The sequence below is a fragment of the Talpa occidentalis genome, unplaced genomic scaffold (assembly GCF_014898055.3).
Source record: "Talpa occidentalis isolate TD23 unplaced genomic scaffold, MPIMG_talOcc4v2.1 talOcc4.15, whole genome shotgun sequence".
In the NCBI taxonomy this organism is placed as follows: domain Eukaryota; kingdom Metazoa; phylum Chordata; class Mammalia; order Eulipotyphla; family Talpidae; genus Talpa; species Talpa occidentalis.
The window spans coordinates 40,396,896-40,414,736 of NW_023601543.1; the positions used below are offsets into that span (position 1 = coordinate 40,396,896).

Consider the following 17,841-nt stretch of genomic DNA (forward strand, 5'->3'; position numbering starts at 1 on the left):
ATCTCCTTTATATTAACATCAAAAAGAATTAAACACCTAGGATAAATTTATCAGGAGGTAGAGGATCTACCCAAGGTAAATTATAAAACATTGTTAAAATATAAGAGGACAAAAACAAACAGAAAATTACTTCTTTTTAAAAAAGATTTATTTATTTATACAAGAACCAGGGTACAGGCCAGATGTGCGGGAGGGTGAGAGGATTCACCAGAGACAGAGCAGGGAACAGAACAGGCAGACTGACTGAAATGCACTACTGAGGGGAGCAGTGGGTGAGACAGGAGAGGTCTGCCGCTACATGTGGGGCCCTCGCCTGCTGGCCGGGATCGAACCAGCACTGCAGAGGCTCCAAACAGCTTCACAGCATGGCACTCAACCAGGGGAGGCCCCAGAAAATTACTTCTTGATCAGAAATGGAAGATTTAACATTGTCAAAATTGTCATCTTACACAAAGCATTACACTATTCTAATGCAATCAGTATCAAAGTTTCAAAGTAATTCTTGAAGAAATAGAAAAAAATGCTAAAATTTATATGGACCCACAAAAGACCCTGAATAATTAAAGCAATTCTGACAAAAAAGAGGGAAGAATAGTGGCTTCATAAGCCCATACCTCAAACAGTACTACAAAGCTGAAGTAATCAGAACAGTATGTTATTGGAATAAAAATAGATTCCATTCCAGACCAATGGAATGGAATTGATAGCTCATAAATAAACCTGAGAGTATACATACAATAAATGAGCACAGAGTCTATGTAGGAGAAAGTCTCTTCAACAAATGGTGTTGGGAAAATTGGACAGTCACCTTCAAAAGATTGAATTTAGATTGCTATCTCACACAGTATACAAAAATGAAAATGAGCTAGATTAAATCAATAAAGACATGGATGTAAACCTGAAAATATGAAATATATAGAGGGAAACTTATACAAACTCTCCATACCATTGGCATCAATCTGTCTTTGGAAACAACTCCAACAACAAGAAGTCAAAAGAGAAAAACAAATGAAACAACATCAAATAAAAACTTCTGGGGGCCTCCCCAGTGGCACAAGGGGTAAAGATGCAGCACTACAAAGCTATCCACAGCCACTGCAGCACGAGTTTGATCTCCAGCCAGGGAGGTGACCCACATGAAGCAACAGACCTCTCCTATCCCCCCGCAGCTCCTATTGTCAGTGTATTTCAGTCAGTCCACCTGTTCTGTTTCCTACTCTGTCTCTGGTGAGTCCTCTCAATCCCCACACCTCTGGCCTGTACCCTAGTTATTGTATGCATAAATAAATAAATAATTAAAAAAATACTTCTGCACAGCATAAAAACTTCCATTAAAATGAAAAGCCACCTTACTAAATGGGAGAAAATATTTCTACACCATATATCCAACAAGATATTAATATTCAAGTTCAACAAAGAATAGCTAATAGTTAATATCCAAGTTAATAGTTAATATTCAAGTTCAACAAAGAATAGCTCAACAAAGAATAGCTCAACAACAACAAAAAACCTAATCACAAAATAGGCAGAATAGTTAAATAGACCCTTCTCCAAAGAAGACATACAGGTAGCAAATAGGAACCTTAAAAAAATATTCTTCATCACTTATCATCAGGGAAATACAAATATAAAACACAATTAGTTACCACCTCACACATGAGAATGGCTAATGTTAAGAAGACCAGAAACAAGTGTTGGCAAGGTGTGGAGGAAAAGCAACCTTTGTACACTGTTGGTGGAAATGTAGACTGGCCCAATCATTATGAAATTCAGTATGGAATTTTCTCAAAGCTATTGCTTTATCATATTTTGCCACTTCTTGTTATCTATATGCAGAATGTAAAATCACTAATTTTGAAGGATATATGCACTGACATGCCATTGCAGCACTATTTACAATACCCAAGTCATGAAAACAATCCAAGTGACCAAGGGCAGATAAGTGAATTAAGAGATGTGGTATATATACACAATAGAATGTTACCCAGCTAAAAAAAAAAAAAAAAATGTTGTGCCCCATTTTTGACAACATGAATGGAGTCAGAGGGAATTATAATAAGCAAAATAAGAAGGAGAAAAAACAAATAACAGATGTTTTCATATATAGGTGGACTATGGGAAAAAAAAAAAAAACAACAACAAAGGGTCAGACAAAACCAAACCAATAACAAACCCTAGAAACCTGACCGTAGAACTTGAGACTACAAGAGGGGAAGGAGGATGATTGAGATAAACTTATGGAGTATGTCCAATGAATAACAGCACAACACTATGTGTGCCTTATTGGTGTGGTATTGTTTAGTAACATGCATCTTAAGACATGTGTCCCTGTAACTCTGAATTATATAGAATTATATACAATATTGTGGACCAATGTTATTTGAATTAAGAAAAAGAGAAAATGAAATAATATCAGGAGAGAGGAGAGGGCAATGAATATGGCCAAATTGAATGACAATTATGCATATGGAAGTATATTTTAGAGAGAATGTGTGAATATATTCAAGCCATCTTTGGAGATACTGTGAAAGTTGTTTGTTACAATTAAAATTATTCCCTGATCGCAACTTGTTTTCTCAAATTGTGTTATTTTTCATTAAAAACACTTTTTGTTGTGAAAAGAATCCAGTTATTTGAGAATCAGTTTTTCTGATTTACCTTGTGAATTATCTGCCAACATATTTTAAAATTCATTTTTTAAAATAGATTCCATTGCTTTAAATATTTCATATAATTTAGAGGTATAAATTCACACCCTTTTAGATGTATGTTACCACAACAATGCCCACCAACAAAGCACCCACGATTTTCCACTATAGACCACAATACATTTTCATTCTTTATAAATCTTGTTGCCTTACTGACTACCTAATTGTGGACTCACCCATTAAGACATACCCCTAAATAAGAAATGTATTAATCATCTTTGGATATAAAATATAGCTTTTTGTGTTTTGTAGGAGAAAAATAAATTTGAATTCCAGGCTTTTTTTTAAGCTGTTGTTTTATTATGAAGAGCAAAATCTTTTCTTGTGATAGGCACACAGTGACTTATACCGTAATAGAAACTATTTTTACTCTATGAAAATTGTGGGCTTTTAATACATGATAATTTTGAAATGCAGGATTTTTGAGAGAGATAAATAGATTTTGAAATTCAAACAACATTAAAGCTAGATGACTTAAAATAGGTGACTGGATCCAGAAGATGTGGTACATATACACCATGGAATATTACACAGCATTAAAATAAGATAAACACATGCAATTTGCAACAACATGGATGGTGCTGGAAGGGATCATGCTCAGTGAAATAAGCCAGAAAGAAAAAGAAAAATACCGGATGGTCTCACTCATAGCAGGAATCTAGAAAACTTAAATAAGGGACCAGGAAAAAGAATAACTATAAGAAAGAAAATATCAAAATCAACAAAAAACTATGAACCAGAGACACACTATGGGGGGTGGGGGGCGAGGAAAAGAGGGCTTGGGGTAAAAATAAGGGGGTTGTAATTGTATGGAGAATATAAAAATAAAATTTAAATTAAAAAAAATTAAAAAAATAGGAAAAGGAAAAAAAATGCTTATCCAAACAAAAATCTGTACAAATGTTTATAGCAGCTTTGTTCATAATTGTCAAAACATGGAAGAAAAAAAACAATATCAATTTCTCTCTCATATAAATATTCTCATGTATATATAACATATATTATATGTATAATTATTAGATGCAAGTTAACTTGCTGACCTTTAACTTTAGAAATAAAGCTAATACAAGAACATCTAAAAAAAAAAGCTAGATGACTTGCAACTGAAAATCTATATGTAAAGTTTTACTATGATCCAAGGATAGAAAAAATCTGGAATGAAAGGTAAAGGGAGATATCCACTAGAATAGAAGAGGAAATAGAAGCACTTTGAGAAGGCAGTGCAAGAAGAAAAGGAGGTCAGGGTGGAAGAGGAAGATGGAACAATAACTTGTCAATATTCCAGTAAAAGAGAACCATTCTTCAGAAAACATATACATTTAGACCTTAAAACTATCTTTAATTTTAAACCAGTTTTCTTTCAAAATAAGACAGAAGTAAACATACCAAGGGAGCATATCTTGGTTTTGGAGGTGAAGGAGGAGGCATCTTGCACTGGCAGGGATGTTTGACCTTAGGTGATGATAGGAAAGGCTCACAGGGAGGTAGTGGTGGTCTCATTCTTGTTGGAGGAATTCTGCCTGTACGCTTTCTTTCTTTTTCTTTTTCTCTGAATTTAGTCTTCCTGGATAATCTGTATTTTGTCTTTGATTCCAGTGCTTCTTTCTTTGAATCTGTAGATGAAGCATCTGATTCATCAACTCCTATCTTTTTAAGCATATACAGTGCATCTTCAGTATCAATCTCAACACTGTTGATCAGTTCATACTTCTTTGGGTCTTTCTTGGAATTTGCATCAGATCCATCAGTAGACTCTGTACTCTTCTTTGCATTATAGTTCTTGATATCTTTCTTTAAGTCTTTCCTAATTTTAAATTCCAGATCAGATTCAGTTTCACTAGAATATTGAGCCATCACTGCATACTTCTTTTTGTCATCCTTCTTATTCTTCTTTTCATCTTTTATATTCTTTTTTGAAGCCCATTCAGATTCAGAATCAACATCAGTAGATATTACATCTTTCTTTGCATCATTTTTCTTGTCACCTTTCTTTGAATCTTTCTTGGCCTTCTTTGAATCTTTTCTTGCCCCTTTTGAGTCTATAGATTCGGTTTCAGTAGACCCTGCATCCTTCTTTTTCTTGTCACCTTTCTTTGAATCTTTCTTAGACTTTTTTGAATCTTTCTTTGCATCCTTTGAGTCTACAGATTCGGAATCAGTAGACTCTGTGTCCTTCCTTATATCCTTCTTACTATCTTTCTTTGTTAGTTTCTTATCCTTTTTTGCATCTTTTGAATCTATAGATTCAGCATCAGAGCTCTTCTTTGACTCCTTTGTAGGTTTCTTTGAATTATTCTGTGAGTAATTATTTAACCATGCATTAAAATCCATGGATCTAGCATCAGACTCTTCTAAATATATAATTAAATCCATATTTGAACAATTTTTTGAGCAAGTCTCTGATTTATTAGCATTGTTCTTTGAACACTCATTATCCCTTGAACAAATGGATTCAGTATCTGTTTCCTTGGACTTTCTTGAATCATTATCCTTTTTTGGATCCTTCATTGAGTCCATCTTCAAATCTTTAGATACAAGGATTGTTTCAGATTTGTACTTTGGCTTCTTAAATAACTCACTTTTGTGTGGTGATTTTGATGGAGATTTAGATGTTTTATTTCCTCTTTTAATTTTCTCATCATTTAATGTTTTCTTGAATTCTGCAGTTGCTTCATATGGGCTTGCATTTTTCTTGGAACCTTTCTTCAAAGTTGTTATTTTGTTATCTTTTGAATTTTTCCATTCTATTCTCTTAGAATGAATTTTGGGAGCATAAGGATGTCTAAATGGAACCTCTCTCCTGATAGTTAAGTAAACAGATGGTCTTTGGAATTTTTTTCTTAAAGAATGCCTTATCCATATATGAGCTGGCTTCTGAACTTCCTTTAAACATCTTTTATCATGTCTCTGAAAGATTGTTAGAATAATGATGAATATTTTTAATGAGCTATATATTTTTATATTGAAACAAAAATAATCTACATTTACATTAACCATATACTTGCAATTGAAACACTTTTTATTTTTTCAAGACTGTGTGTTTTTCTGTATGTGTGGCGGCAATCCCACTTTGGAAATAAGATGACTTTAGGAGAAATCTTAGGATTTCCTCAATGATTTATATTGGTTTGGGAGCAGGCTCACAATGAATCCTGGCATTGGAGTGCCTGTCCTTAAAGATGAGAATGAGTTGCTTTTGGACCCCTATATAGCAAAGGGTTTTAGAAACACTTTATGCACCCTTCACCCCCAAGTTAGATCAGAAATAAAATGATTCCCTTGATATTTTTCATGACAATTCTTGTGAAGTATAATGTTCAGATCTATCCTGGTCTCTCATCATATTGGGAATCTGAGAGCCCTGCTGAGAAGTACTGTGAAAAAACAAGAATATAAAATAAAACAAATATTTTTTGTCAAATGATAGTGTAATTTTTTTAAACTCTCAGGAAAACATTGGTCAAATCTAGTTGTCACCATTGAAACAAAGATTGATTTTACATTTATTAATTATATTCCTTCAACTATACAGTAGGCATGCCACTAGTCAATTAAATTATCATGCGGAATTAAAGGGGGGCCATGAAGAGAAACTGGAAAATCAGATAATTCTACACAAAATAAATTAACCTTGAATAAATGCACTGACTGTAATTCTCTCTGGGAGATTATTTTAACCTGTATTTTGATATTACCATGAATGATAACCGTAGACTTTTTTTTTTTCTATTTTTGGTAGTTGATACAATAACTTCACTTTGTAAGGGCAGTAGCAAACTTGAATTTCCAAGTATCCAATATCCTGAGTACCAGATTTAAAAAAATGGAGAAACTCTGAAATCAAGATTGACTCATGCTCTATGATTCAAATTTTAAATGTTTTTGCTGTATAGAAACATCACCGAAGAGATTTCACCACTTGAAACACTAGATTATCTAGTTTGATTAGTTTATGAACTATGGCTGTGAATTTGAAAATCAAGAATAAATTTAATCTGAAACATGTTGAAGCAACCTGCTATACAAGGAATTATAGATCAAAACATATCTCTTCTTATGGGTAGCAAATTTCAAATTTTATATATGCTATTTATTTTTATATAAAGCTATATTACCTTAGATTTAATTAAAAATTAACTTTACAGTACTTACAGGAACTATAACTTGTATTTCTGAAGATCTTGATCTCTTTTTTCTACCTGGCTGAGGTGATTTGGAAAATGTCAAAGCAAGGTATTCTTGATTCCATAACGTTCTGCTCAGTTCACTGACTTAAATGAGAAAAGATAGTTAACAATTTGGAGTGAATAAACATATTTTCCATCAGCACAGAAAAAATACCAGGTAAGACATACATTGTTTAATTAATCTAAGATGCAACTCAAAATATAGCTTATTCCCTCTGAAGCAGTTTGGTTTGCATAGAAATTAAATAAAATAAAAACTGATTTCCCCATTCAATATTGAATTAGATTTAAAATGACATTTGTAATTTTATTTTCTAGATTAAACACATTTTCACAGATAGTTACTTAAATAGTAATAAACAAAATTTCACAGGAAGTTACTTTAAATACTATAATTAAAACAGTAGTCCTATAGCTGCTGCTGCCAAAGGGTATGACTGATTTAGCTGAGGTTTGCCTCAGATGCTGGAATTGAGGGCCAGGGCCAGTGCATGCCAAGGGGAGAGAGAGCTGTGGCACTGGGCCTTTGAGCTCAACATGCTGCCTGTGGCAGCCCCAGGACAGCCTGGCAGGCTCCAACAGCAACAGTGGTGGTTATTTGCAGTTCTACACAGTGGAAAGCATGGAGAGAAAGTCTATGCTGTACATAGCCTTGCAGGTCTGGAGGTGGTGAAATTAGCCCTACCCCCATTCAAATCTTGAGGAAAGAGACCTGTGGTGCACTAGGTAAGCCTGAATGATTTCAAGGCCCATCACTAACATAAGACTGCCCGACCTCAATGCAGTTTGGGTCTGGATTCACCAGCTATAGTTTCACCTTAAACATCATGTCAGAATTGAAGATTGACCAATCGGGTTCTCTCTCTCACTGGACCAATCAGGTTCAAATTCTGACCTGTGCCATTCAAGAGCTTTAAGACCTTTCAGATTTGTAAATAGACCAATCAGATTTGAGCTCAATTAGCACCAATCAAACAGCTGGAATTATAAATGACCAATCAAGTCTGAAAAGTAGGGACCTGATTGGCATATGAACCAGGGCTGCAGCCTGTTTTAACCCATTTATCAGATGGCTTCAGATAGATTAATCAAGGAGATTTGTCTGGTTTGCCGACAGATTTGTCCAGTGATTCATCTGGGAAATCTCTATAGACCTTTGTATATCTTCCAGACCCTTTGAGACCTTTGTAGGCCTCTAAGAACTTTGAGACCTCTACAGACTTCAAGAATTTCATACACCTTTGGGAAATTCTAAACCTTCACAGACCTAATCTCTGGCCCTGCCTCTGACATCTGCAGACTGGCACCATTGACTCATGTCCAGTGTTTCTAAAAAAGCTTTTTGCCATTAGCTTGTACCCAGTACCGCCATCAGCTGTAACTCTGGTGTTTCTGGCACTACTGCCTGCTGATCAGTGCTGACTGTCACTGCTGACCTTTCACTGCATTGATGACCTGTGTCTGGTTGCCTCTGAGAGATGCCCACTGCTTACAGGTAAGCCACCAGCTCCAGGCTCTCATCAAAGAGAAAACACCACCTTGCATAAGCAACCTTTGTTTTGGATTACTGGACACTGTGGACACTATCTGGGACAGGGCTGTTGATCTTTTGTGACCTTCAAAACTCTTTCCCCGAATTCCCATTTTTAATAAACCCTGTTGTTGCACCCTGAGTTATGTCTTGCAATTGTAAGTGCAGGGGTGAGGACCCACCAACCAGTATACTTAGCCCCACATTTGTACTGTTTAATAAACAGTTGGAATGCAAAACAAAGTATTACTGCTTTCTTTCAAATGCCTCTATAATTTCCTCTATCTTGGTTTCTTTGTATATGACATTTTGTTAGATTAAAAAAAAACATAAGGGACCAGGAAAATGAATATAAGAAAGTGAAAATCAAAATCAACAAAAAACTATGAACCAGAGACACTTTTTGGGGGGTGGGGGGCGGGAGGGGAAGGATTGGGGTCAGAATGGGGCATTTGCAATTGTATGGGGGAATATAAAAATAAAATTTAATATTTAAAAAAAATAAATAAAATAAAATAAAATGTCAAAAAATAAAAATAAAAAAATAAAAATTAATGTTATGGTTGCACCAGGCAATAATAAAAGCAGTAGTCCAAAGGAAAAAAAAAAAAAACATATTTTCACTTTGGTTATATTCCCCACGCAATCATTGTGCACAAATGAAAAATGATGTAAGAATTATATAAAATAAAATATTAAAAAATAAAAAATTGGGCCTCCCGGTGGCGCAGCAGTTGAGCGCTGGGTTGCAAAGCTGTCTGCAGCCTCTTTAGCACAGGTTCGATCCCTGGCCTCCGGGCGAGGGTCCCACATGGAGCACAGACCTCTCCTGCCACCCACTGCTTCACTCAGCAATGTATTTCGTCAGTCTGCCTGTTCTGCTCTCTGCTCTATCTCTGGTGAATTCTCTCACCCTCCCGCGCTTCTGATCATACCCAGTGCTTGTAAAAATACATAAATAAATACTAATAAATAATTGAATAAATAAATAAATAAAATCATATTTTATCCCAGGAACCATATTTGAGGAAGAATATGTGTTCCCTTGAGGGCATACTGAATAGAGTGATCAGGAGGATCAAAGGATGTTGAAGCTACATCAAAATAGGAAATGGTGATGCAATTTAGGATAGTTTTGGAGATAAGGAGACTGATGAAATGTGTTCACTGTTTTCAAACATTTAAAGAGCTTTGATAGAGAAAAGTAGTAGCAACAGTAAAAAATAAAAAAGCTGCAATTCCTAACACTGGAATAGTGGCTAACATGCCAAATTGAAATACTTTTTACATATTAACTTATTCTCACAACCCTTTGAATTGGATAATATAATTTTTAATTGTCTCCATTTTACTATACAAAAATGATATAGAGAAATGAAGCAACAGAAAATGTTAAGTTACTGGTCCAAAATCATGAAGTAAGTAGCAGGGTTAACATTCAAACATACTTTGGTTGCAGAATCAATGATCTTATGCAAAAATTAACCTTATTTTTAGTGTTTACTAAGAAAAGAACTAGAATCAATGGGTAAAAGTTTTATCAGCGTGGGCAGATTTCAGTTTAACATATTAAGGATAACTTTCTTAAATTTGTAGATTTTCAACAAAATGTCCACTTTAATCTTTTTGACTATATTTTGTTTTCCAGTTAGTGCTTTGTAGTTTTGAATTTTAAACAAAATGAAATTTATACAACTATGATGAGTTTTTATAATGGAGAAGAGCAAAGTAAATATCTCATCCTTGAATAGCTATTACAAATACAAATAAAAACCCAAATGCCCAAAAATAGATGACTGGATCAAGAAGATGTGGTACATATATACCATGGAATATTACTCAGCATTCAAAAAAGATAAACACATGCAATTTGCAGCAACATGGATGGCACTGGAAGGGATCATGCTCAGCGAAATAAGCCAAAAAGAAAAAGAAAAATACCGGATGGTCTCACTCATAGCAGGAATCTAGAAAACTTAAATAAGGGACCAGGAAAATGAATATAAGAAAGTGAAAATCAAAATCAACAAAAAACTATGAACCAGAGACACTTTTTGGGGGGTGGGGGGGCGGGAGGGGAAGGATTGGGTCAGAATGGGGCATTTGCAATTGTATGGGGGAATATAAAAATAAAATTTAATATTTAAAAAAAAAATAAAATAAAGGTCTTTAAAACAAACAAACAAAAAAAAAAAGCCAAAAATATTTTAAATATGCATATATACCAACACACACACATTTCATTTAATTTTAACAAAACATTCAGAGTGTTTTATGTTTTCTCATATTGAAGGAAAGATACTAGACATTTGAACAAAAATCATTTAAAAATATAATCTAAATAATATTGAACTCCAATGACTACATTCTTACTTGGCAAGGAATTATCATCTGCTCTGATGTTTCCTTCTTGTCTGTTAAAAGAACAAAAATGCTTTATTTGAATTTATACTCTGGCTAATAATAATAATACATTATAATTAATAAGCTTTTTATAACACTTTGAGAAATCTTATGCATTTTCTGAACTCCACTATCTAAGAATGTCCACCTTTAATTCACATTACAATTTCCCCCTCCCCCCAAACCATGTTATGGAAGATAAAAGTATATTTTCACCAGAAATTTGAAACTAAAACCATGGATCAAAAATTGAAATAAAAACATTAATTTGTCCAATAGAACATAGTGGTGGGCAAAATATGAAAGTATTCTTTTGTAGAGGTTTAAACCTATAGCTCTGGAGGCATATAGAAAAAGTAAAACCTCCTTTGTAAAACCAAACATAATTTGAAAAAATGTATAAATAATTGTACAGAATAATTAATTCAACCAATCCCTGTCAATCCTAAAGTGAAAAAGTCTAAACCAATAGTGAACCCATCTGTTTTCTAAATTCACTAAAGTTCTAAAAAACACCCACAACTTTTATTGTTTCATCACTTAAACCAAACCACTAATGATTTATAAGAAGGCTACATGTAACTATTGATCTAGATTATGAATTGTTACTAGTTACTGGGAAAATGGGTCCATGATATTTTCTATTTGGTGTGAGCCTATTTGATTTGGTAATGATGGTATTTTCCATTGAGGGTAATATAATTTTTTTAAAATATTAATTCTGTGCTCCTCCCTCCCTCCCTCCCACCCTTTTCCCTCCTCCTCCCCGGCAGTATATCTCTGGTTTATAATTGTCTGTTTTTGCTTTCTTGTGTTTTGTACTGTTATTATTTTTTACACTGATGTCTCATTTGGATCCCCTATATTCCTGTTATAAGTGAAACCATCCAATATTTTTCTTTTTTCCTTCTGGCTTATTTCACTGGGTATAATTCTTTCTAGCTCCATCCACGTTGCTGCAAATGGCATGAGTTTATCTTTTTTGATTGCTGAATAATATTCCATTGTGTACATATACAACATCTTCTTGATCCAGTTATCTATTTTTGAGTATTTGGGTTGTTTCCAGGTTATACCTATTGTAAATAGTGCTGCTATAAACATAGGTGTACAGGTGTTCTTTTGAATCACTGTTTTTGTGTCCTTTGGGTAGATCCCTAGTAGTGGAATTGCCTGATCATATGGTAGCTCCATTTTTAGTAGACTGAGGAACCTCCAGACACTGGTGATGGTGCATGGGTGCCTTGGGGAAATAAATTCTATGGGGACTCAATCTGAGGGGATGGAGGGAAGCTAATATTGTCTAATTTTTTTAAATGATAAATGTTGAAATAAACAAAGAAGAAAAACTATTTATCATAAAAAATTGGAAGCAACACACCAAAAAATAGGAGAAATTTAAAATTACTCATTATTCCACTCTCCCGAGATGAACTATACACATTAGTTACATATTTTGCCAATTTTTTGTTCATATAAAATTCATTTTTAGAAAATGGAGCTCATATTTTACACAATAAACCAAATTTTGTAAAACACTAAAAAATATTAATTCCTTATTAGTTGGCAGGAACAGTGAGCTGTGACCATTGCTTATTCTGAGATTGTACTCAAATACACGTATATCTTAGAACTTGATTTTTTTAAGAACCTAATCCACCAGCTTCTTAAACAGAAATAAAAATAAGTGAAAATGGTTAAATATACTTATATGAGTCAAATCTGTTTTCATTTGCAAAGTAAAGCTTTGTGCAAAGCCTCATCCATATTCATCATTAAATAACTACTGACTTACTTAAGAAAGATTTTGGAAACACTAATAAAAATATCTAGTCCAGCAGTTCCTAACTGAAGGTTAATATAAGAGTTTATTTGGAATTTTTAAAAAATAAATATATTTGAGAACTGCTGCTAGACACATGAAGCATACTTTTTGTGTGTGAGTTAGTCAAGTCTTTAATTTTAAAACTACTAGGTAATTTGAAGTTGCATTCAGGTTAAAAACTTCCACTCTGAGAAAACAAGCAAGGAGGTAAAATAAAACAAAATAAAATAAATCTTCTCTGTGTGTTGTAGAAAAAATAAACTTCATGGATATCTGAAATAGTTAAAGATTGTGAATAGTTTGTTTTTAATCACATTAATATAATTGAATAGCTAGAATATATTTTGGCATGGACTCCTTGAAACTTAACAGTTTGAAAGTTTAGCATGCTGATTGGATTGCTGTTTTCATATTCAGAGAAATAACAGACTGCAGCTATACTGATTTTGACTTTCTTCCTACATATTTTGTAAACTTTCTTTTGAGCACAACTCTTAGTGTGTATGCACAATTAACATTTTCTTATAATAAAATACATTATGAATCACATGTTAAGAAAAAAAAATTCAAAATATGAAATAAAATATATAGATTAGAGTTCTAATAACTTATTCTCACACTCCAAATATTTTGCTCATGCACCTCAGTTTGGATAACACTAAAAAATACAATCAAGGAACAGTGAGAAAAGGGACAAATCAGGCAAATTTAGTCTCAAATTATTGGAAGTTTAAGTGTTGTTAAAGCTCTGGGTACTTTTCATTTCAAGATATATTCTTAGTTTTATTTTTGTGTATTTTATGTTAAAATTTATAAATGTCTATAAATTATATATCTATATACACATATATATTCAATTGGTACATAGGCAATCCTAATCTATATATTGACATAAAAGGGAAAATGAGTGATAGAACCCAGAAGACAATGGAATGATATTTTTAAATTTCTGAAAAAAAGAGCTTTCGAATTTAGTATATAACTGAAAATTATTCTTTAAAAATGAATATAAAAAAGACATGCTTACAAAACAAAATAAAATTGAGAATTTAATTGCCATCAAAAAGCACTAAAAGAAATACTAGTGTGTGGGCCTCCCCTGGTAGCGCAGGCAGTTGAGCACAGCGCTGTGTAGCTGTCCAGAGCCTCTGCAGCGCCATTTGATCATGGCCGGCTGGCGAGAGTCCCACATGGTGCAGCAGACCTCTCCTGTCTCGCCCAATGCTCTCCTCAGCAGTGTATTTCATCAGTCTGCCTGTTCTGTTCCCTGCTCTGTCTCTGGTGAATCCTCTCACCCTATCGTGCATCTGGCCTGTACCCCGGTTCTTGTGTAAATGGATAAGTAAATCTTTTAAAAAAAATAAACTTTTTAAATAAAAAAAAAGAAATACTAGTGTGAATTTTTCAAGTAGAAGGAAATTACCCAAGGTGATGCACAGACTAAAGGGAATCATAAAGAGCAACTATATGAATACAGAACATATTTGTTAACTAGTTAAAAATAATAATGATGATATTCTATAGAGTTAGAAATGATGAAAATAACATTTATGGTAATTTTATTTAAGGTAAAGGATGGTAGGATAATGTGTTTTAATGTATTTGCATTATCTGTGAAGTAGTAAAATATCAATTCATGCTAAAAATTAGTAAATTAAAAATTAATATTGTAATCTCCTATGTAAACACAAATAAATAATAATATACAACTAATTGGAGTTCAAAGGGAACATGCAATAAAATATTGATTGATACAAAGGAAGTAAAAAATGAACTAAAGAAAAAATATAGTAATTTAAAAATAAGATATTAGATTCAAATTCAAACATGTTTATACATTTAGACTAAGGGAAGGGCCACACATGGGTGAAGAAACACACACAGACCTGGCAGCTTCCAAGGCAAGCGTACATCAGCCCGCTCACACTACTAGAGTTCTTGTGAAGCCTGGAGTGACTGTGCCAGACATGACTTGGTCCTCAGTCCCCAATGCCCCATTAGGAGCACCCCAAAGTCATGCCTGCCAGCACAAGTGGCATGGTGACCATGCAGAAACAACAAATTTGAAAGCAAACAATAGGGAGAAAGAAAGATACAAATGGTCAAGAAATCTCTCCAGAAAGCAGCACACCACAAAATGAAATCTAGTTGTTGTTCCACAACAACACTGATATGGAAGAATTCTCTGCCTGAGAAGAGCAAAAAAGAAACTTCTCCAAAGAGGAAATACAAATGGCCAACAGGCATATGAAAAAATATTCAACATCATTTTCAATCAGGGAAATGCAAATCAAACTACAATAAGATACCATCTCACACCAGTGAGAATGGCACATATTAAAAAAAAAACAAAAACTAGCAACTACAAATGATGGCAAGGATGTGGAAAAAAAGGAATTCTCCTTTTTCTGCTGGTGGGAGTGCAAACTGGTCCAACCACTATGAAAATCTGTGTGGAGATTCCTCAACCTACTAAAGATAGAGCTTCCATATGATCCAGCAATTCCACCCTTAGGTATTTACCCAAAGGACACAGAAACATCAATTCCAAAGAGCACCTGCACCCCTATGCTTATAGCAGCACTATTTATAATAGCTAAGCTTTGGAAACAACCCCAAATGCCCAAAAATAGATGACTGGATCAAGAGGATGTGGTACATATATACAATGGAATATTACTCAGCATTCAAAAAAGATAAACACATGCAATTTGCAGCAACATGGATGGAGCTGGAAGGGATCATGCTCAGTGAAATAAGCCAGAAAAAATACTGGATGGTCTCACTCATAGCAGGAATCTAGAAAACCTAAATTAGGGACCAGGAAAAAGAATAACGATAAGAAAGAAAAAATCAAAATCAACAAACAACTATAAACCAGAGAGACACTATGGGGGAAAATGGGGAAAGGAGGAAATGGGGTCAAAATAAGGAGGTTGCAATTGTATGGGGAATATTAAAAAAAAGGGAAAAATGTAATACATTAAAAAAAAGAAGAATTCTCTGTCTGACAGATAAAGATTTCAGGATGGTCATAATAATAATAATAATAATAATAATAATAATAATAATAAAAACAATAACTTACATATGAAGAAAAGGAAAAGAATGATATGAGAAATATAATCATAAACTGATGAATGAGAATGAATCTTTAAATAAGAAAATAAAGGAATTGAAGGAGCTAAAAATTTCTGGGAAAAGCCACAAAAACAGTATAGATGAAATGGAAGAATGAATCAGTACTCTTACAGATCTAAAAAAGGTCCAAAAAGGGAAAGGAAAGAGAAGGACAAAGGAAAAGGAATGAAGAAACATTTCAATAACTATCCAACACTATGAGGAAAGGAAATATAAGAGTTATAGGATTCCCAGAAGGTTAGGAAAGAGACAAAGGAATAGAGGAACTCTTCAAGGAGATAATTGAAGAGAACTTCCAAAGCATGAATAAGGAGATGAAAATGTCATACAGAAAGCTAGAAGAACACCAAATTACCACAATGGAAGGAAAACTACAGCAAGACACATAACGGTAAAGCTTCCAACAATGCAAGACAAAGAGAAAATAATGAAGCTGATAAGAAAAAGCAGATACCCTATAATGGAAAACCAATCAACATGGCATAAGACTTCTCTGAATAAATACTATAGGCAAGAAGAGAATGGCTATTCATATAAACCCAGGCAGGACAAACAATGCCAGGTGAGAATATTTTATCCTGAAAAACTCTTTTTCCTATATAAAGGAAAAATAAGGAACTTTTCAGACAAAATGTTCAGAAATTCACTATTACCAAACCCCCTATTCCAAGACATACCACAAGAAGCTTAAAAATCTAAGCCAAGGGAGGAATGAACAGGAAGACCTGAAAAAGGTAATGAATAGAAACACAAAACAATGAACAAAACGGCAATTACAGACTTGCATTTATTCATAAAATGACCTTAAATATAAATGGACTAAACTCATCAATAAAAAGACACAGAGAAACTGGCTGGATTTGAAAAGGCAACCCAACCCTCTGCTGTCTCCAGGAAACATACCTAAGTGCCAAATATAAACATAAATTAAAAGTAAATGACCCCAGGAATACAATTCTACAAGCAAATGACCACCAAAGAAAACAGGGCAGCTATACTTATATCAGATAAAATAGACCTCAAACTTAAAAGGATGACAAGATACACTGATGAACATTATATAATGATCAAGGGGACAGTACATGAGGAAGTTATAACACTCATCAATATATATGCACCAATGGAAGGAGCAACAAAATACATTAGACAATTGCTTTCATTCCTGAAAATGACATTGGAAAAAATACATACGTGGTTGGAGACTTCAACACTCCACTCTCACCAATGGAGAGATCGATGAGACAAAACATATACAAGGACATGATAGCCTTAAAAAAAAACCTAAAACACATGGCCCTAAAAAAAAATCATATTTTTCTCAAGAGTACATGGATCATTCTCCATGTACTGGGACCATGCACTGGTACTCAACTACAGAAAGAAAACAAGGACTAACCCCAATGCCATTACATGGAGATTGAAGAACATACTACTGAAAAACCAATGGATTTAACAATAAAATCAAAAAAGGAATTAAAATATACATTTAGACAAAACAAAGAGAATATAACTTTCCAGAATGTAGGGGAAACACAAAAAAGCAGTAATAAGAGGAAAGTATATAGCAATACAAGTCCACATCAAGATACAGGAAGGAATTCTCCAAAAAACCTAATCTCTCATCTCCAAGAACTATGAAAAAGAACAATTAGACCCAAAAGCCACTTAGAAGAAAAGAGAAAATAAATATTCAGGCAGAAATAAGTGATATAGAAATAAAAAAAAGATAATCAAAACATAAACAAAGCCAAAATGGTTGTTTCAAAAAATAAACAAATAGTACAACCTCTAGCCAGTATCACAAAGAAAAAAGAGAAAACACCAATAATTAGGATCAAAAATGAAAGCGGAAAAATTACAACAGTCAAAACAGAAATCCTGAGGCTACTCAACATTTATATGTAACCAAGCTCAAAAATCTCGATGAGGACTCATCATTTTAGACCAGGTATCTTTGCCTTCAGAATCCACCTAGACTGCGTGGAACTGGGAAAGGGCTGCACCCACAGCCAGAGGTGAGCAGAAAAGCCCCCCACAAGCAGGCCC

General features: G+C 33.8%; 1 protein-coding gene across 1 annotated transcript in view; it reads right to left on the reverse strand.

The window, feature by feature from the left end:
• Window positions 1–17,841, reverse strand: part of CYLC1 (cylicin 1) — a 67,018-nt gene that overhangs the window by 22,568 nt on the left and 26,609 nt on the right. The window contains exons 2-4 of the mRNA XM_037511628.2: window positions 10,800–10,840; window positions 6,861–6,979; window positions 4,095–5,615 (exon numbers count right to left, since the gene is read on the reverse strand). Coding sequence (XP_037367525.1) covers window positions 4,095–5,615; window positions 6,861–6,979; window positions 10,800–10,840 — 1,681 coding nt within the window. The remainder of the gene's footprint in view (window positions 1–4,094; window positions 5,616–6,860; window positions 6,980–10,799; window positions 10,841–17,841) is intronic.